At 38.9% G+C, this 21313-nt stretch overlaps 1 protein-coding gene across 1 annotated transcript in view; it reads left to right on the top strand.

The window, feature by feature from the left end:
* The window catches only part of LOC311597536 (uncharacterized protein), a gene marked incomplete at its 5' end in the record, with an annotated part of 56135 nt that extends 37584 nt beyond the window's left edge, over nucleotides 1-18551 (top strand). Inside the window, 6 exons of the mRNA XM_084781729.1 lie at nucleotides 2655-2781; nucleotides 5010-5300; nucleotides 6098-6312; nucleotides 8100-8311; nucleotides 11425-12624; nucleotides 14233-18551. Coding sequence (XP_084637855.1) covers nucleotides 2655-2781; nucleotides 5010-5300; nucleotides 6098-6312; nucleotides 8100-8310 — 844 coding nt within the window. The 3' untranslated portion in view covers nucleotide 8311; nucleotides 11425-12624; nucleotides 14233-18551. The remainder of the gene's footprint in view (nucleotides 1-2654; nucleotides 2782-5009; nucleotides 5301-6097; nucleotides 6313-8099; nucleotides 8312-11424; nucleotides 12625-14232) is intronic.
* Nucleotides 18552-21313: the final 2762 nt, after the last annotated feature.

The raw sequence follows: 21313 nt of genomic DNA, 5'->3' as shown, positions 1-21313 counted from the left end.
GATGTCAGTGTCCAGTTCTTTTGTTCTGAAAATGTACAATTTCTCACAAGCATTATACATATATATATGTCCTAAAATTATAAATGTATAAGGTATGTGTGATGCACAGAACAATTAAGGCTGCTTTTCTGCTTTTTGTATGAGGAGGAAAAAAGATATCTGTAAATCTTCATTCATGCTGTACGAAGAATGGCATCGAATAATAATTCACAGGGATTCTGTAGCCAACAAGAAGCATTGTCTATGCCTAGACCAGAATAGCCTCACAGCTATTCCCAATATAGTGGGATTAGTAATATAAGTTACCTGCTTATTCTGCAGTTCAAATTCTTCACGTCACGATTGTATCCCCCTCCCTCATCACCTCCTGGTCCAACATCTCTCCCTCATCCCCTCTTCCTCCCTCCTCTAGCCCTCAGAAAGGGGAGCCCTCCTCCCATAACATCTGACCTCAGCCCATCAAATCTCATCTGTACTACCTGCTACCTCTTCCTCGGAAGCCTGGCAAGACTGCCCTGCCAGGTGGAAGCAATCAAAGTTTGGTGGCCAGAGTGCATGTCCAAAGGAGTCCCTACTCTCCACATTGTGTGACCACAAGGAGACTGTGCTATTACATCTGAGCAGAGGGTCTAGGTCCACATCATACATGGCCCTTGGTTGAGGTATCAGTCTCTGTATTGTAGTGTAGCTATCACTTATTATGTGGCTAATATCCACTTATGAGTGAATATATACCATGTGTGTCTCTCTAGGTCTGGGTTGTCTCACTCAGGATGACTTTTTTCTAATTCCATCCACTTGCCAGCAAATTTCAAGATTTTCTTGTTTTTAATAGCTGAATAGTATTCCATTGTGTAAATGTACCACAGTTTCCTTATCCATTCTCTGACTAAGGGGCGTATAGGTTGTTTCCAGATTCTGTCTATTAAGTATTTTTCAATATTCCTCTGTTGAGAATTCTGTTTAGTTCTGTACCCCACTTTTAAATTGGATTATTTGGTTTAGTGGTGTTTAATTTCTTGAGTTCTTTATATATTTTGGATATTAGCCCTCTGTCAGATGTAGGGTTGGTGAAGATCTTTTCCCCGTCTGTAGGCTGTCATTTTGTTCTGTTGACAGGGTCCTTCACTTTATAGAAGCTTTTCAGTTTCATAAAGTCCCACTTATTAATGATTGTTCTTAGGGCTTGAACTATTGGTGTTCTGTTCAGAAGTTGTCTCCTGTGCCAATGAGCTCAAGGTTCTTCTCCACTTCTTCTTCTAACATACTTAGTGTATCTTGTTTTATGTTGGGCTCTTTAATCCATTTGGACTTCAGTTTTGTGCTGGGTGATAGATATGGCTCTGTTTTCATTTTTCTACATGTAGCCATCCAGTTAGACCAGCACCACTTGTTGAAAATGCTATCTTTTTTCCACTGTATGGATTTGGCTTCTTTGTCAAAAAATCAAGTGTCCATAGGTGTGTGGGGTTATTTCTGGGTCTTTGATTTGATTCCATTGATCAACCAGCCTATTGCTATGCCAGTACCGTGCTGTTTTTATTACTGTTTCTCTATAGTACAGCTTGAGATCCAGGATGGAGATTCCTCCAGAAGATCTTTTATTACACAGAATTGTTTTAGTATTCTGGTTTTTTTTGTTTGTTTCCCTATATGAAGTTGAGAATTGGTCTTTCAAGGTCAGTAAAGAATTGTGTGGGTATTTTGATTGGAATTGCATTGAATCTGTAGACTGCTTTTGGTAAGATGGCCATTTTTCTATGTTGATTATACCATTCCATGAGCATGGGAGATATTTCCGTCTTCTGAAATCTTCAAATTCTTTCTTCAGAGATTTGAAGTTTTTTTCATACAAATCTTTCACTTTCTTGGTTAGAGTTACACCAGGATACTTTATATTATTTGTGGCTATTGTGAAGGGTGTAGTTTCCCTAACTTCTTTCTCAGCCTATTTGTCATTTGTATAGTTGATTTTGTATCCAGTCACTTTGCTGAAGGTGTTTATCAGCTATAGGAGTTCCTTGATAGAATTTATGGGGACACTTACGTATACTATCATGTCATCTGCAGATAGTCATAGTTTGACTTCTTCCTTTCCAATGTGCAAGATAATGTTCTAAAATAATAATAGGACCATAGTAATAAGAAAGGTTTATAAACATAATTTTTTTCTTTTTATATAATAAACCTATTCTTGATTTAAAATGTAATAAGTGTTTATAATTTTAAAACTTCATTTACTAAGTTCCAGGTATGGTAGCACCAGCCTCTAATCCCAGCACTTGAAGAGGTGGAGGCAAGAGGATCTCTGTGAGTTCAAGGCCATCCTGTTCTAAAAAGGGAGTCAAGGACAGCAAAGGTTATACAGAAAAATCTTACTCGAAATACCATAAGAAAAACAAATTGACAAACAAACAAACAACAAAAACCAAACCCCCAAATCAACACAAAACAACAACAACAACAACAAACCAACTTCAGCTACTAGGGAGGCATATTGTTCTATGACTATAATCCAAATACTTGTAAAGTGTAGTCTGCAGGATAAAGAACTCAAGACCAGCTTATCTCAAAATCAACACAAATGCACACATACACAACCACACACACAATGATGATAATTCTTACCTTATTCTTTTGCACATTGTTTCTAGATACAAGAACCTGTGTAGAATGTTGAAGAAGGACACAGATGCACATGAAAATGGAGAGTGCACCTGTGGGTGCTCTTCAAGTACAAATCACTGTGAATTGGATGCAATATTTTCACTAAGATGCAAGGTAAATTTAAATTAATTTGGGGCTGAAAATCACCTAATTTAGCATAATATCAATATGAAAGAAGATTCTAATTTTTTTAAACATGCGATCATATAAAATATGTCATTTTTATGTTGAAAATGTGCCCTGTTTGCATCTCAAAACTCCTATGCTGTTCTAAACTAAACATGCTTGCCCAACCTTGAGTCAGAAAAACCATGACCCAGACCCTATATTTTCAGAAACAACAATTTTATATATTTACTTTCTTCTATTGATACCAATAGGATTCATGCTGAATCACATAGTTCAAGACAAGATTCTTGGAATAATTTTCAACTCATATAAAGAGGCCATTGTGTGTAGCCCTAAAATTCAGAGAAATCAGGCAATCCATCAAAGATAAATAATTGTTCAAGCAGTAGATGGAATTTCAAAACCTCAAAAGTAGTTTGTATGTTATGGAGAAAATTTTCAGGCCAGGAGGGGATGAGAAGTAAACATTAGGAATTTAAGAAAGAGAACATATAACCGTATTTCTCAAATTTAAAAAAAGTCTTTTCTGCGTCTTTTTGGAGGGATATATCTTCTAGGTTTATTTTTCTCATTTCCCCACCTTGTTACTTATTACACATGAGCCTCCAATTTAAATTGTTTTCTCTTGAAAGTATGTCGTCTCTTATGATCTGTGGGGAAGAAATGACTGATGTAACAGACACAACAGTTGGACTGCCATTCTGCTGTTAAGTTGGACAAAAGACACATGTGAACTACGCTTGTGCACCTGATAAGGCTCAGAGAGTTTTCCTGACTGGGAAAATAGTTTATAGGTTATTTTTTTTAGATTTTAAGGGAACCATAACTCATTAATGTAATGAAGGAGGGAATAGAAAAACCAGGAGTGTAGGTGTTAAGGAAGGCATATGAACTAGTGATAAAGGAAATACTAAAATACACATGAAGTATATACAGAGATATAGGAGACACATGCTTAAAATAAAAGACAGTACAAATCTCTAAAAATAATTGAAATTAAGAAAATGCAACAGAAGATATGACATTCATGGTGTTTCTTCCTATTCACAGTGCTGTGGCCTCTCCTAACCCTAACCCTCCATTGTTTGCTTTTTAGAGGAATGGCCTCACATGGGAAGAAAAGTCATACCAGCAATTTAAACACGTTAAAGCACTGTGCCCTTCCTACTGAGCGACACTTCTATGTGAGGACTGGGATTTCTGCTATAAATATGAAATCCCCATCCTGCGGGTTACAATTTTCCCTCTGTTGTTTTGGGGACCTTCACTGCTACATCTAGAACTTTCTAAAACTCTGAGATAGTGTGGAAGATATATTTCCTGGTGTTTACTTTCCCACTGATTGGTCTCTTCCAGCCCTTCACATTCTTGTGTCACTTTCTTGGGCAATGGGATGGGCATCAACTCCACACATTGCTCAGTCCAGAGTGCACACCGAGGAGTTCAGACTCAGGCTCCTTTGTCATCCCCTCTCTCAATCTCCACAGCCAGTGGTCCTGTTTCCATCCAAGGAGTCCTCAGGCCCTTGTTACATTTCCACAGCCTGGTCAGTTTCCTGTCTTTGCATGTCACCCATGCCCCAGAGGGGACATCAGCCTCACTTGGAAACCTCTAATAGGGCACAGGGCCATTATCCTGCTGTTATTTGGTGCTGACAATTAGCCACATCTAGATGCTTCTTTGTAAAGAATATTTATATGAGCTTTCCCAACTTCAGCTTTGTCTTTTTTAAGAAAGATGGGCAAGTGTTTCAATCCTGGCTCTTCTATTTCACTAGTTCATACAATGACAACTTCTAATCCACCATATCTGCTATTGTAAAATTTATCTGTCATTTCTTTTTTATTATCTATTATTTTAAATTATGTCCGTCAACTGAAGTATTTCATTCATATTATCATAAATTATCTACAGTTCATAATAATTTTATAACACATGATTATTAATTAGGGTCTTATTTAGAAAATGATTTTGGGAGGCAGCTTTCAGAATTGTTCAAAGGAAATTGATGTGACTTCCTTAAGTCTCATGTAGAAATTGTGGCAAGTGAAGCTGGAAAAGCATGTGTGTCACTTACTGGGGCACACAATATCAACATTTAGCATATTCTTCATGGTGTTGGCAGCCAAATTCATGCTAAAATGGCTATTGATGTTGTGTTGACGTTTTTCTGCCTACTACATTACCAGACAATATTAATTGTTTTCACACAGCATAAAGAGATCTCAACAAAACTGCAACAGGCAGTATTATGTCGGCAACGCCTAGAAAAGGAAGATGAGATTATTCAGAAGAAATTACTAGAGACAACAGAAGCCCAGGAGAAATGTGAAATGCTAGAGGAAAGCAATAGGAAGCTCGTAGAGGAAATATTCCACCTTGAAACCCACATAGAAAACCACATGACAGAACGTTGTGAGCTAGAAAAGTATAAGCAAGCCATTGAAGAGGAACATAGAAGAATATTAATTAAAAGAATAAACGACGTGAATCTATTTTTACAGGTGACTATATTATTCAGTGGTGTACTTTAATTTCTTCCACTTCAATTTTACTTTCAGTCTAACTCCTTTATCAGTGTACGTATTTCATGGCAGTCTCTTCTGTGGATTTCTGGAAAGAGAAGCCATCCATTTCTATAGCCAACCATCTCCATTTTGACTAAATGAATTCATCATTCAGAATTCTGGCTTTATTAGGGAATTATTTGATTTTTAAGATTATGTGGAAAATTGCGGGGAAAGAAAAACATTGTGATGTGGGATTTTATAATGTACTTCAGTTGTTTGTAAAAATCTATTGTTAGTATAAAATTATATTAGACTATTAATTTTTTAGTTATGATAAGATTAACTCAGGAGTGAGGATATAGCTCTGTGCTGGAGTATCTCCTTATCATCCAGGAGTCCCTGGGTTCAGTCTACAGCACCAAGGGGTTCATTAAAAATAATCCTGCTTAAATACATTTATGTTAATGGTAAATAGTTTAAATTCCAACTCCCTTCTCATACAATTAAAATGTTCTTTGGATCATGGATTCAAAAGTAAAGAAAGTGTTACAATAATGATTTGTGGTATAGTGATTTTTCAACGGAGTTTTTCTTCTATTTAAAATATAAACAATGATGTTTGTAAATTAAACATGGAACTTTTCTGTTATTTGAGGTCATTTATTTAATTTATTCTTGGTAATTTCAAACATGAGCAGAATGCACGTTGATCACACTCAACATTCCTCCTGCTCCCTTCCAACTCTCCGTGGGCCTCCCCTTTTAAAATGGGTCTTTTTACTGCCCCTTAGAAACAAGCTGCCCTCGACAAAGAGAAAGAGAAACTGAGGCAGGATTATATCACGTCCATGAGAGTGGATATGGAGAGCAGAATGGGTGAAATGGAAGCCGAGATGCTGCAAGCAGAATCTCACAGGAATTCTACTAAAATACAACTGGAAGCATATAAGCAGATATACGAGGACCAAGTGAGAAGAGGGGAAGCCCTGAAGGACGAACTGGACAGGCAAGTCAGAGCGTGGACTCTTGGAAACACAGGAGGCTGAAGTTAAACTATTGTAGTCAATGGCTCCCGAGGGTAAGGGAGTGTGAAAGAACGTTATCTTCCAGAAGTAGAACCCATGAGTGAACCCCCCTTTGCTTCCTCTTCTGCTGGGGGATGATTGGATGCAGCTTCCATCCCTTTTAATATTCCTGTAAGTTAACACGAGGTGTGGGCATTCAGCTAAGTACATGTGCAGCTTTCTTTCTTTCTTTCTTTCTTTCTTTCTTTCTTTCTTTCTTTCTTTTCTGGGCAGCTTTCTTACTCTCAGTTGTATTTCTACAAATCTTCTCATCAATGTCCACTTAAGTAGAAGTGTTTGAGGGAAGGTTATAATAGAAACTCAAAGGATGTAGCATGCACCACCAAGTCTATTATTTTGGCCCCTTAGTAATTAATTATCTATAATTTCCAAATTTGTTGTCACCTCGATGGAATGTAGAGGCAAACTGTACAGTAGAGTTTCCCTACTGTAGCACACTGTTGTCTTTAAGGACCACTACAGGGGTGGAGGGAAGTGTAGCTTATGAAGTGGCTAAACACAGTTGCTGATTCAGTGTGGGAGGGAGGGCTGAATAAATGGCAAAAAATGGAAGGTCCCAAATCTGATGTCTTGATGAAGACGTTATGAACTGCTGGCTTCCGGGGGGTAGGCTTAGTTATTTTTGGATCACCAACTCAGCCGCTGAGTTCCCCCTTAAATCTGGTTACTTGTACCATCTCCAGGTAAAGGTAGGAACTATGAAGAGTGGGAAGAATGATTGAAAATATTTACATCTTCCTAACCCGGCTCACCAAGTGCATGCAATAACAGCTTTTACTTAGTCATTCAGCTGCATATTCTGAAGTAGAGACATTTTACATATTTATATGTATTTAAATGCCCGCAATTATGAAACCAATTAACATATTATCAAACTCAACGTATCTTACCTTATTACACTTCAAATACAGCAGTATCAAAATTTTTTTCCAAGTACAACCCTTCCGGCAGGCAGTAGTCTTGCAAATAAAGTCTTGCATCACTGGTGACCGTTTCAGCCTCTCTTGCATGGTCTGCAATATCACACTTCAGGGAAGGCTCCACGCCCTGTAGTTGGCCAGGAGAAGACAAAGTCAGTGATATTTTTGTGTACTCTTTACATCATGTTTCTTTGTCTAGGCATTTTTTTGTCTTATTGATCTTTTTGCTTGTACATTTTGTTTTCTGTTTTTGTGATTGTACAAGTGTATGTTTCTTGATCTTTTTTGTTTCTTGATTTTTTTTTAAAAGAAAAAGAAAGAAAAGATGGGGAGTTGAGTGGGTAAGGAAATGAGTAGGACCTGGGAGAAGTTGAGGAAGGAAAATGTATAATTGGATTATATTGCATATATATTTTTAATTAAAAATGAAATTATATAGCATGTAACATTGTTAGGCACTAAAATTTTACCTAGTATAATTAATCTTAATTTTAATAAAACTAATTGTGCGCATCTATAAACAATAAAATCATTTATTAAAACATTATACCAGTGTAGTAAAATAAAAGTATATGACTCGTGGTAAAAACAAATCACCTTTGAATTGTATGAACTAATTATATGAATTTTAAACGTGCAATTGTTAAAATGGGTATTCTCTCAACTATTTTGATTGTTAAAAGATGGTTTGCTGGGAAATTCCACTTTTCCTTACAGCAATTTTTAAAATACAGTTTCAGGGGTCATCCAGGAAAGGAATGTGACATGAAGTATTTGTTTTTTTGCAGGATCTCCAGGACTCCTGTGAGGCTATTGCACACCAACTCGAGGATTGGCATTGATAATGAGGTGAACGGACATTCGTACATCCACACTGACTGCAAGTCTGCTCCAGAGGGGCCTTCTGACAGAAACCTTTGGAGCAGAACAGAAGCACATGTCAGGGGCCTATTTCAAACCCACGGCCTAGAATCGGAGCTTGGATGGATAGCTCACTAAGGTTAGCTGTGGTTTCAACTTTCTACTGTGTTTCAGTTTTCTTGGGGTTGTATATGCAGACTGATGAACTAGTGAGTGTTTAGCTGACTCAGGGTCCTCATTGTGCAGAGATACCCCCTTGTTAGCCTGAGTCACTGAATGGAGCTAAATTAGTACATTTTAAATTCCCTTAAAGCTGGCATCTGAATGACATGTTCAGAGGTTGTTGAGATGGCACAGTGGGTGGAGGTGCTTGCCACATCATGACAACACAGTTCAATCCCTGCATCCCACATGGGGGGAGGAAAGAACTCATCAATGCTGACCTCTGGCTTCAACATGGGTGCTGCCACATGCATGTCACATGCATGTGCCTCCCACCCATAAGACAATAAATATAGTACAAGTCTTAAAAATAGATTTTTAGATAGCCTAAGGTATATTTAGCCTCATTTTTTTTCTAGCTCTTAGGTGACAATACTTTGTCTGGGCCTTAAGATTTTTAGTGATTTTCTGAACAATCTCCAGGGTTAACATCTGTCATTTTAAGTTAAAAATTGACAGTCAACAATCACGTGCATATTTTAGTTTAAATTATGTATGAGCACATTATGAATTACAAAAATACAGAATAAACATCAGTTTTTAAAATTTTTTATTTTATTAATTTATTCTTATTACATCTCAATGGTTATCCCATCCCTTGTATCCTCCCATTCCTCCCTCCCTCCCATTTTCCCCTTACTCCCCTCCCCTATGACTGTGACTGAGGCGGACTTTAAATAACTTTAACTTTAAAGTTAAAATTTTCCATTTTCTTAAATGAAAATAAGCCTTAAATTTTCATGTTCCTCATAGCACCTTTACCCCATCTTGCTAATTTTACTGCCTACTACACACAGGGTCGTGCTGATGTGTGTTTCTTAGTTAAACAATAGCTGAGTAATTTCTAGAGATACTTTCAAAGAAAAAAATCATTCTTTCTCTTTTTAAATTGAACATAAAAATCTCAGACAATACATTCTCATCACAGTTTTTCCTCCCTATCTCCTACCAAATCCTCTCCACCTCTGGCCCATTCAAATCTATACCTTCTCTTTTTAGAAAACAAATTGGTCAATAAACAAACAAACAAGCCAGGAAAAAGAGAAGCAAACAGATAGACCAAAAAGAAAAAGACAACAAATTACTCCCACCCGATAAAAAAAACAAACAAACCTAAAACCAAAGAAAAAGCACAAGAAACACAGACATACATGCAGGTACATTGCATACAATACCCGTAAAACTTTTTAAGGTTTAAAGATACATCTCAATGTATATAATAAAGCAAAAATGTACATAATAAAGCAAAGCACTCATCTTCTATAATAATCCTGATTCAACAACAAGGTTCTGAAATGTAACCCAGACAATATTTTAAGTCAAGCTTTTCTTGAGGATGGCTGCCACCCTCTCAAATTATATTTCAGTTTTATCCATTTCTCCCCTCCCATTTTTTGGGGGTGATTTCTTAGTCTGTGCTTTCCCTAGAAATATCAGTGCTGTCAGCCGCACACATGTTGACTGTTAAGGCACTGTATGGTGGGGATTCTACCTACGCTGATAGCGTTTATTGTAGGGATGGCAGAATTAGAAAAACAGAGACTGCCTACATGGGTTGTAAATGAGCTGCAGTTTATTTTTTTTGTTTTTTCTCCTTTATTAATTTATTCTTGTTACATCTCAATGGTTATCCCATCCCTTGTATCCTCCCATTCTTCCCTCCCTCCCAATTTCCCCCTTATTCCCCTCCCCTATGACTGTTCCTGAGGGGGATTACCTCCCCCTCTATATGATCATAGGGTATCAAGTCTCTTCTTGGTAACCTGCTGTCCTTCCTCTGAGTGTCATCAGGTCTCCCCGTCCAGGGGACATGGTCAAAGTTGAGGCACCAGAGTATGTGAGAAAGTAGTATCCCACTCTCCACTCTACTGTGGAGAGTGTTCTGTCCATTGGCTAGATCTGGGTAGGGGCTTAAGGTTTACCGCCTGTATTGTCCTTGGCTGGTGCCTTAGTTTGAGCGGGACCCCTGTGCTCAAATCTGCCTATCATAATGTTCTACTTGTAGGCTTCTAGGACCCTCTGGATCCTTCTACTTTGCCATTCTCCCATGCTTCTCTCATCTAGAGTCCCACTAGAATGTCCTCCCCTCTGTCTCAGTTTCCTGGTAAGTGAAGGCTTTCGTGGGACATGCCCCTTGGGCTAATATGCAGATATAAGTGAGTATATACCATTTGAGTCTTTCTGCTTCTGGGTTAACTCACTCATTATGATCATTTCTAGCTCAATCCATTTATCCACAAATTTCGGGAATTCCTTGTTTTTAATAGCTGAATAGTATTCCATAGTGTATATGTACCACAGTTTCTTTATCCATTCTTCTATTGAGGGACCCTTAGGCTGTTTCCATGTTCTGGCTATTATGAATAAGGCTGCTATGAACATGGTTGAGCAAATTTTCTTGCTGTGTGCTGGAGCATCTTCTGGGTATATTCCAAGGAGTGGAATAGCTGGGTCTTGAGGAAGCCCTATTCCCATTTTTCTGAGATAGCACCAGATAGATTTCCAAAGTGGTTGTACTAGTTTGCATTCCCACCAGCAATGAAGGCGTGTTCCTCTTTCTCCACATCCTCGCCAGCATGTGGTGTCGCTTGAATTTTTGATCTTAGCCATCCTGATGGGTGTAAGATGGAATCTCAGCGTTGTTTTGATTTGCATTTCCCTGATGATTAAGGAGGTTGAGCATTTCTTTAAGTGTTTCTCAGTCATTTGATATTCCTCTGTTGAGACTGCATGGACACAAGAAGCAAGCAGGCGTATGCAGTTTATTTTTTATTGTGTAGCTCTACTGTTGAAATCTTCACTTCAGTTTCACCCCGTGCAGTTGCTATAGAGTTTTGGTGGTCTTCTCATGCTTCCCTTATATGCAGAAAAGTAGCTTGCGCCTGTGTGCAGGCATCCTTTGCTTGCCTCATTTGTTTCTGTCATTTTCATGTATAACTAGTAAGTCACACAGGAACAACATTTGCACTGAGATTACATCATTAAAGGGCAAGGTATTAACTACATTATTGTATACTTTAAATTTGTCAGCCGCCTGAGTTTTCATCTTAAAGATAAGAGGCTAAGTCTTTCAGACGTGTAAAATGGGAGCACAGCAAAGAAAGAGCGAACGAAGGTGAAATTGCTGAATGTGTTGCAACGCAGGCAGTTCTCATCCATTGCTGCAGGAAAATCCAGGTAATGCTTTTTTTTACAGGAGCACGGTGAGTTCTTATGTAAACAAAGATGAGATCCAAAGATCTTGAAGGCATTTCCCCTTAATATATTCAAGAAAAAGGGGGTGTTTTTTCCTTAAGTTGAAGAATAATTTATTTTGAATCAGGTCTAGCAGTTCTGCTGCTCTTGCAGTTTTCTTGAGTGGAATTAGTCAGATCATGCTGGACTTCCTAAGGCAGTTTAAAGGTGCCCGTATGTAAGACACAGCTCCACACTGTGGTCTCCGCTGAGTGCCCTGCGTAAGATCCTATGCTGTTGTTCATAACTATCTCAGGGTGAATCAGGAAGGCAGTTCCTAGAATGCTACAGGTGAGGTTCTTTCTTCAAGGAATTCAAGTACTATAGTAACATGTAGAGGCTAGCTGTCTCAACTGACAGTAATGGAAGAGAAGCTCAGAGGAGACATGGCACACAGGGAGCCCTTAACCTCACTGATGAGGAGTCCATTACCTCTGGCCTTTGGTGGGAGCAGTGTGTCTCTTTGGATCTCTTTATTGTTAAGGTCTCTCTCTATTTTGTCTAAATCTACAGAGAAATTATTACAAAAGGCCATAGCTCTACCCTCAGATTTCAAGTTCACCTCTATTAAGTGAGTTTTCTCCATAACGTCTAACCGTATTCCTTCCGTTACTATCATGAGAGATTTGTCCTTGACTCTTAGCATCCATGCTGTGATCATTGCTTATACACTCATGTTTGCTCGCTCATCTCAGAATTTGTTTAACACACCAAGTTCTATGCAGCAGATCATGTAGTTATGCTTATTCTTTATTTGTTATTTTTAAATGTTTAGGGCACATAATAAAATTAGCTTTATATAATTTGTGAGTTACATAGCCACTACTGTGAGTTATGTTTATTTTTAGTGTGCTTTAATAACTGGAGCTATTTTTTTCCTTTACTGCTGGAATTAAATATGTGGATTCCTACAAAATACGTCCAAGCTTCACTGCTGAGTTACACTTCCTTCTCCGACATCTGAAGTGTTGAAAATGTTCTAGAGTTTCATCAAAGGTAAAATAGTTTTGATCAACTATTGCTTCAGAGTGGTAGACCTTACATTGCACACGACAGTCAACAAGGCCCTTTTTGTGCCTGATGCTGGAACCAGAGTCAGGGCTTCATGGTTCCTCCACAAATAGTGATTCACATCCCAGAGAAATGTTCACGGCCACATTGAGAGTTTTTGCCAATGACCTTGCTCAGTGTATTCTCAAACTAATCATCTTTTAATTCCAGCCTCCTGATCATGCTTGGATTTGGGATCGTTGGTGAATAATTAATTTTTTAAAATTTCAATGGTTTTACTTAACTTTTATGCTTTTCAAATGTCTATTCAGTTTGTCAACTATTATTCTAAATGTGCCATTCAAATACACCAAACCCAATAGCCATACAACTTGCATTTGTTTCATGAAGGGATATTAAATTAGAGCGAAATGGTGACCCGAGTTACTTTTTAACAAAAAAGCTGGCTGACTGCATTGGCAATGGAGCTCCTGTGTACTGTGAATTAGAACTCTAACCACTATGCTAATTCTTGGGCCCTAAAGACAGGGTTGAATAGGACTGTTTGTTGACTCAGGCTAAAGCCCCATGACCTCTGGCTTCTACTTCACTCTATTTCCTACATAAAGCACGCTGCCCCTTCACCCTGTGGCATACGCATATGAGCCCTGTGGTGGGATAGTCTTGTCTCCAGCTACCTAAGGCTGACAAGAGTAGAGCATTGGAAGCTGGAGGCCATGCTAAGCAGAGAGACCAGATGCCTCAAAATGGAAAACAATAAATAAAACTTTGTGAAGTTATTCAACATTCTAAAATTACCCACTTTTTTAGCTTACAGATCCTTTGGTGCCTCCCTAATCTACTTTAATAAAGTGATCTGTGTGAACATTCACGTTTACATGCCGATAATGAGGGTATCCAAGGAAACTCATGATAATGTTACTGAAGGGACTGCATTTTTTTAGGTTAAGTAAAACTTGAAGAATAATGTTTCTTTCATCATCCTACTATACACTGGGTCCAAGGAAAGAGAAATTAAATACCACCTATTGATCAAAGAGGTATCAAAGAATGCGCGGCCATGTTTAATGTTACAATTGCCATAAACACACATGCATCAAATAAATCTTCACCAAATTATAACAATAGAATGTTTCAGGTTCCTAACCGGTTCTACACTATTTTCAATACGTGATATTAGGGAAATACTTATTTTTATAGTGTCAATTGTGTTTCCAAAACATTCACTCTTCTCTACATCAGGTCTCTCAAGAAAAGTGTCATAAGCAATATTTCTGTCAGAATTTGCCTACTGAAATACCTACACAACCCCCTTGCAGGTATAATCACAATTTCCCAGGGAGGAGCAAGAGCACAGAATGTTGCAAAGTGTTCTATATTTTAAAAGTCTTCAAAAATTGAATATCAATGTGATAGATTATAAGGAAAAACTAGTCAAGAGTCATGTTAATATTGAGCTATCAACTCACTTACATTAATAGTTCTATATTCTGCCTCATTAGTGATAATCATTACTGTTAGCTTAGAAAATCATGTTAAGGACAAGATTTTAAATATTGAAGCTGGAATTTTCACCTCACTATTTTCTTTCAGGCAATTGACTGTGATAACAAAGTCTGGGATTCATTGATGACATTGCTCTCAACCAGGGTGATTCCATCAGCTCATCATTTGAGATTCAGGTGGATAAGCTCCGAGAAAGCCTGCATTCCACTCACATTGGTCCATTAAGAATGCAACATAAAGTATCAGAATATCTTTTTGGAGATGCCACTAAAGTTGAGAGTTTAGAGAAAAATCATTAAAAAAAAATGTGACCACAAAAACTTGACCAATCTAAAGCTTGGGTCAGCGAAAGGCATCATGGGCTACACTGAAGCTGCAGCTGGAACTACAGGCCCAGAGGGCTGAGAGAGTCTCAAGGCTTTGAAGCTTAGGGAACCAACCAGTGGAGAAGCTGGGAGTACCAATGTTCCTTATGTCAACCATGTCAATATAGATCAGCAATCCCAGGAAGCCACTAAAACTCTCCATGAAGGACATGGGTGGTTATCTGGGCCAAGGTGCCCATGTATCACTGAAAACCATGGCCTATGACACGTCTGCTCTCAGAAGAGACCACATGAGTGACCCCTACAGGAGGGCGATATAACTGTGTTTTCAGAGCAGCTAAAGCAAGAGGTAGAATTAGAAGACAGTGAAGAAACAGTTCAAACTCATACACACTTCAGCTGGTATTCACGTTCTATAGAAATGGATGATGCTACCAAGACTGAGCAGGATGTGGAGCAATTATGAACCAGTATTCAGAGTAAAATGCCAAAAAGTAAAAAAAAAATCCAATATAAACTCACACATGTAAAGTAAATAGGCTATGAGTTTGATTTTCAATCCCTGAGATGGCGCACCCTCTCTTTTTACTGTCACATATCTTTGCTTACTCTCCTTAATTCTCCTGGGGGAATTAAGCTTAGTGCCACTTTTTTTTTCAGTAGATATTGCCACTGCCCACTCTCTGGAGTCATTTCTCTGGAAGCTGTCTTATTGAAAATTCACCACCAGATAGTGTTATAGGCAAAGGCGGTTGGAAGGCGTGTTAGTCATTAGAAACACCCCTATGCAGAGAAATCTCAGACTCTTTTCTTCTCAGTAGATTGTGGACTTCAGCAGTCCAGTCTCCTAAGCTCCCCTCAGGGATGCTGCCTCAAGTCTCCCAGGCTCGTTACTTTGACACCAGGAACATATTCCACACATTTCATCATCGCCAGCTACTTATCACATTTCCATGATGGAACCAGTCCTCCAAGATGCCAAAGAGAACACTGGGTATTTTTGGAGGAAGACCCCGGGACTTGAACTGATTCAGCCATGACAGGAAGAACAGCGTTGGAGGATTTCACCACTGGAAGATTCTGGGCAAGAACATTACAGATCATTTTTCCCCCCAGGTTTCACAAATGAAACAAAATAAAGATCCAATGCTGCATCTGTGAAGAAATACCAGCGAAACCTTAGGTGAAGAATTTTCCTCCACAGCCAAATAAGAGTATGAAGTACTTTCAATTAGAACAATCTGTTTGAATTTGAATAAAGTCTTAATTTACCATACTTTTATGTAGATTTGAAAACAACTCCAATTAGTTCCTGAAATAACTTTATCATGAAAATAAAATGTTTTGTTGAGAAATTGTCCAGTTGCAGAAAACATGTCTATACTCACCATGATCTTATTGACAGTATCAGCTAATACCTACATTTGACTTCCTTGATGATCCAGGATAAGGCACCGTATGTTATCTGGCACCAAGAAAACAGGGCTCCTTTGGTTTCTGGTTTATTTCTCAAGATTTGCTCAGACTTCCAGGACTCAGACTCAAACCATCTCTGATTTCCTGTCAAGTAGGAGTATATTTTTAGGGTTCCTATGGGTGAGAAATAATATTTCAGATATAAGAGGATAATTAAAATCAAGATGAATGAAACCAAAATATAAATATGATTTTTACCAGTAGTTTATGCCATGTAAGTTATAAAACTAAAAAAAATTCTTTGATCAAACAAAAGTGCATTTATCTTGGAAAGCTCCTTTGAAGATTTGAGTTTACTTTATTTGTGATTAAGATTTATGAATATGTTTTGTGTTGGCTTTCAATTTGCAACTTTCTTCAAACATCTAAATATGATTACATTTTCTTATGTGTTAAGTGAAGGCATAACAGTAATCAAAGACATGCAAGATTTCCAAAGAGAAATATACAAAAATCATATATGCTTGCTACTCTTATAGTGTTTCCTGGAAATGATGGTCATTATGGCCAAAGGAAGGCCAGGAAATTGATTTAAAAAATGATTTTTTTTTCAAGAAAGATCATCCACTGGAAGTTTTCAAAGCTCCCAAAGAGGAAATGAATATATAACCCAAGACAACTAGATGTATAGAAAACTATTTTGGAGTACAGGGGCTTCCTATAGATAAATACAGTTCTCTCGTAGCAATGCTGGAAGAGCTTGGATTCCTGTAGTGTGAAAAAGAGTCTATTGAGGCCATATTTTCATAAAACACATGGAAACAAATACCACGTGTACTGTTGACCAAGCGTTCTGGTGAAGACTATCTTGGTCAACAGCTGGAGAAGCATTTGTTTTGTGACTCAGTGTACTGTGTTTCAAGAACGGGAAAGGAGGCAGGCCTCTGAAAAGGCAGTGGTTGGCATCCTAACACTGAAACCAGAGATGCCCAGCACGGTTTATTCCCAGGAGCACTTCACTAATAACTAACAGAGTTCTGCGAGGCATTTCGTCACCTCCTCTTGTCTTTAAAAGGCCTGCATCTATGAATACATACGTAGAAGGCTCTAAGTCACCATGCTGCAGACACACTTACGTATTCATGTTTATTCCTGTACTAGTCACAATAGTTAGGAAAGAGAGACAACTGAGATGTCCTTCATGGAAAGATGAAGAAAGTCTGATAAAATATAAAGCGGAATTTTACTCAGTTGTAAAGGAAAATGAAATCATGACATCTGTAGAAAATAGATGGAACTGGATATTATGTAAAGTGAAATAAGCATATTTTTTTTTGTAAAAAAACCACATGCATTCTTTAGTACCTAAAAATTATACTTAAAACTGTGAGGGGTTATGGGAAATTGGGTGGGTAAACAGGGAATAGCTACAATCATGTTTCACAGTTATAATGTATGAACTTTTCAAAAATAAAACACCTTAAAATTATATGTGAATAAATGTAAATACATATATACATACATGTGTGTCTAACATGCAGAGGTAGAAAATGATCACAAGAAGAAAGAAATGATCATTTTGTGAACATACACATGCAAATTCCATAACAAAACCCATTGTTTGTATGTTACCTTTAAAACCTTCTGAAAGACAAGATAGGAAAGAAATGTTCATAGTTAATTTTGTGAAAATACCATAAGTGGTATACAAACTTGCCTAAAACTGAGCTGAGGTTGTTTATCCCTGAAAACAAATACTCACCTATTGATGGACATCTAGGCTACTTGCCTTTCATAACTATTTGACTTGGGCAGCTATCAACAGTTTAAATCTACATACTAACAAATATTGCAATTTCTTTTGTAAAAATAAAGCAACCCAGTGAGACCCCCAATTTCCTAAAAATTATGGGAAGTTACTACACAGTTGAAGTAAGTACATTGTTTTTTAAGCTAAAACTCACTAGTGAGACAACAGACTTGATATTGGTTGAACAAATTCCCATTAGGTTAGAGCCTTAGTTACAGACAGCCCAAGTCTCATGTATTATCTGGATATATTTCCATCCAAAATTCATGTGCTACAATCTTCATTCTCAAGATATTAGGAAGTTCAGCCTTTCAGAGGAGTTTGAATCATCATAACGGAGATACAGTGGGATTAATGTCCTGCTGACATAGATTTTTATGGTTTAGGTATGAGGTGTCTCCCAGGAAGTTTTACATGTTGAACACTCATTCTCCTGGTTGATGGATGCAGTCATGGAAGAAGTAATTGGCCCTTTAGAGCTCTGTTATCAGTGGATTACTCCACTGTTGCTTTCAAAATGTGGCGGCATTAGTGGAAAGTGGTGGAATGCGAGGGATGGGGTCTTATAGAGGTCATGGACCGCATACTGTCTTGTTCTGGAGAGATACCTCAATCTCTATTTCTCTCTGTTCTCCAGTTGCCAGGTGGCTAGCAGCCTCTATGACACTCCCACTGCTGTGGCACCATTGTCTCATGCCACCAGCTCATTTCTCTCAATGAATGAGAGTGAGGAATTTAAAGTGCATTAGCATATCATGTCCGGTGCAGTTGGGAGCCCTGCCTTAGGTTGTCAGGAATGGGGAGGAGGAGTCTGCGGCCAGACTCAGTACTCGAGGGTAGATGTCAGGTGTAGATGCTGCAGGGGTCCCTGGGCTAGGATCCTCTTGCCCAACCATGCTTCAGCCGCAGATTCCAGAGCAGGCTGGGTGCCAGTGTGGTGTAGAGTTTATTCACTTGTGTGCTCCATGGTCATTCTGGTGGAGGAAACAGTGACTATGAGGAAGAGGAGGAAGAGAAACAGGCCCCTCCTGTACAGCTTCGCACACCACAGCCTCAGCCACGAGAGGAGCTGACTAAAAAAGAGAATGAAGAAGACAAACTCACTGACTAAAATAAACTAGCTTGTCTACTCTAAAGAAGACAGTTTCCCAACAAAGAAGTTCTTCTCAAACACCAACAACTGTCAGACCTACACAAGCAAAACCTGGAAATTCACCGGAAGATAAAACAGTCAGAACAAGAGCTAGCCTATCTGGAAAGGAGAGAACGTGAGGAAAGGTTTAAAAAAAAAAAAGAAAATGATCAAAGGGAAAAACTCCAATCTTTTGATTCTCCAGAAAGGAAGCGGATTAAATACTCCAGAGAAACTGACAGTGATCTTAACCTTGTTGATAAAAAAAACACTGACACTAGTAACAAAGGAGGCTGTGCCCAGCCAGCCACTGGCTGGAGGAGAGGAGCAGGCCTGGGATATAGCCATCCTGGACTGGGTTCATCAGAGAAGGAGGAGGCGCGGAGAAAGAGGAAGGGACTGGACCAGCTCGTGGGACAGAGACACCTAAGGACCCGTCCTGCCGAAGGATTCCAGGAGGTTTATTCTTCTATCCCTTTAACCTTTTTTTCCTTCTTGTGTGTGTTAGTTGGGTTGTATAATAAAGTTTAATTGTTAATAAACTGAGCCAACATCATTCCATGGAAACTCCTGAGGCAGCAGGATCACTGGAGCCCAAAATTCCATGCCAGTCTGGGCAACACAACAAAATTCTGTCTAAAGTACACACGAATAAATAGTAACACCTGGCTCAGCAGTGTTGTGGTGGAGGAAGAGTTAATGGACACTAGATCCAGGCCCACATGGACAATATAGTGAGAACTAATTAACATACATACTTAGTATATACGCATACATACATACATACATACATACATACATACATACATACATACACACACTTATCTATATAGGTATACATACAGTGATTGGACATAGCGCATCCAGGCTGATTTTGTCTGCTTGAGTATGGATCTGAATTCTATTTCCTTCACATTAAAATGAATGTATAAAATAAGTAAAGGAATAAATGAAGAAAAGTATGAAGAAAGATGAAAATAAATGAATAAAGGTGACTTCAAGCCACATGAGTGCTAACAGTCTCTAGGTAGCAAACGTCTCCCTGCCTACAGTTCTCATGGCTCTTCCATGGACCAGGGCCTCTGCCTTGATGGAGAAGACAAGAACATAGACGTTGGGCCTGGAGGTGGAGGCATAAAGTTGGTGGATAGCCGCTTAGAGCCATCTTCCTCTGTAACAAGGACACTGAACCTCCACTCTGATGTTGAGGGATCTGTAGCCCCCCCCCCTACTTCACGACATGTCACATGTCATCTGTCAGTCCACGACAGAGCAATGTGGAGGTCACCGATCACAGTGCTTCCCACGGGGCTTCTCTTCTGAGCTGTCCACATTTGCACGTGCGGAGTATGCATCACTGCCGTCCCCGCACACACAGGAGAACGCATTTGTCTTCTAGGGGCAGGTGCGTCTGTACTTGTTGAAAATGAGGGGTGGAAAGGATGCTGGCATGTGAAAAACCCACTACTACAGAACGTTCATAAACTACACATATGTAGGATGTCTTTCCCACATACGGTAGACTAGCAAGTAAAAAACCCATTTACAAGTATAGATGACCCCCTTTTGTATTGCTGGTTGGTGGTGTCCCGTAGACAGTTTGCAAACATTACAGGCTGTTGCCATTGCTCTTAGTTATTTCCCAGAGCCTAATGTTATGAACCTATTGCTGAAAAAAAAAAATCCAAGAATGTAAGTCATAGGAAGTGGAAACGTCAAGGTGATATTCACCTGGAAGCGCCTGTGCATGCTACCAGGGGAGAGAAGCCTTCCCTGATGTGAATCCTGCAAGCTACAGTAACATCTAGCCTGAAAAGATATTTCCCCTGATGCAGCAGTATCACAAATGTTAACGAAGCAATCAGCCATTTTCTGATTAGATTTAAGGTCTGCTTCATACCTAATATCTAATACTATGATTCTGTTAAATGTACATAATATTAAACTGCCCCTTAAGTATGTGTCTTTATATCCCTAGGTCAGCATCTCTCTCAACCCTCTTCAAAGAAGCATCTTTTTGCAGTCGATGGCAATTGATACACAGGCCCATAACCAATCAAATCGTAGCGAAGACGACTTTCTGGAGAGCTCTACGTGGTATATCTGTGTCACACTTCTCCCACCGATTCTCAGAGAACGTCATGGAAGAGGGGGTGGAAAGAGGGAAAGAAATGGCTAAGTTCATCAACAACAAACACTGAAAGCCAGTGCTGGCAAGGATTCAGGGACAAGACAACCCTTATTCACTGTTGGTGGGAATGCAAACTAGTGCAGCCACTCTGGCAATCAGAACAGAGAATGCTCAAAGAACTACTTATAAATCTACCATGTGACCCAGCTATACCACACCCTGGAATAAATCCAGGGACTGTACATTCTGCCCCACAGACGCTTGCTCCGCAATATTCATTGCCACTTGGTTTGCCTAAGTTATGGAGCAAGAGAATACAGGCATGCTTGGCTCAGTAATTAAAATTCTTTGCG

The sequence above is a fragment of the Acomys minous genome, assembly GCF_964271855.1.
Source record: "Acomys minous genome assembly, chromosome: 5".
Classification (NCBI taxonomy): Eukaryota; Metazoa; Chordata; class Mammalia; order Rodentia; family Muridae; genus Acomys; species Acomys minous.
The sequence above is the reverse complement of the archived record's forward strand: the minus strand, read 5'-3'. Positions and strand labels throughout refer to the sequence as shown.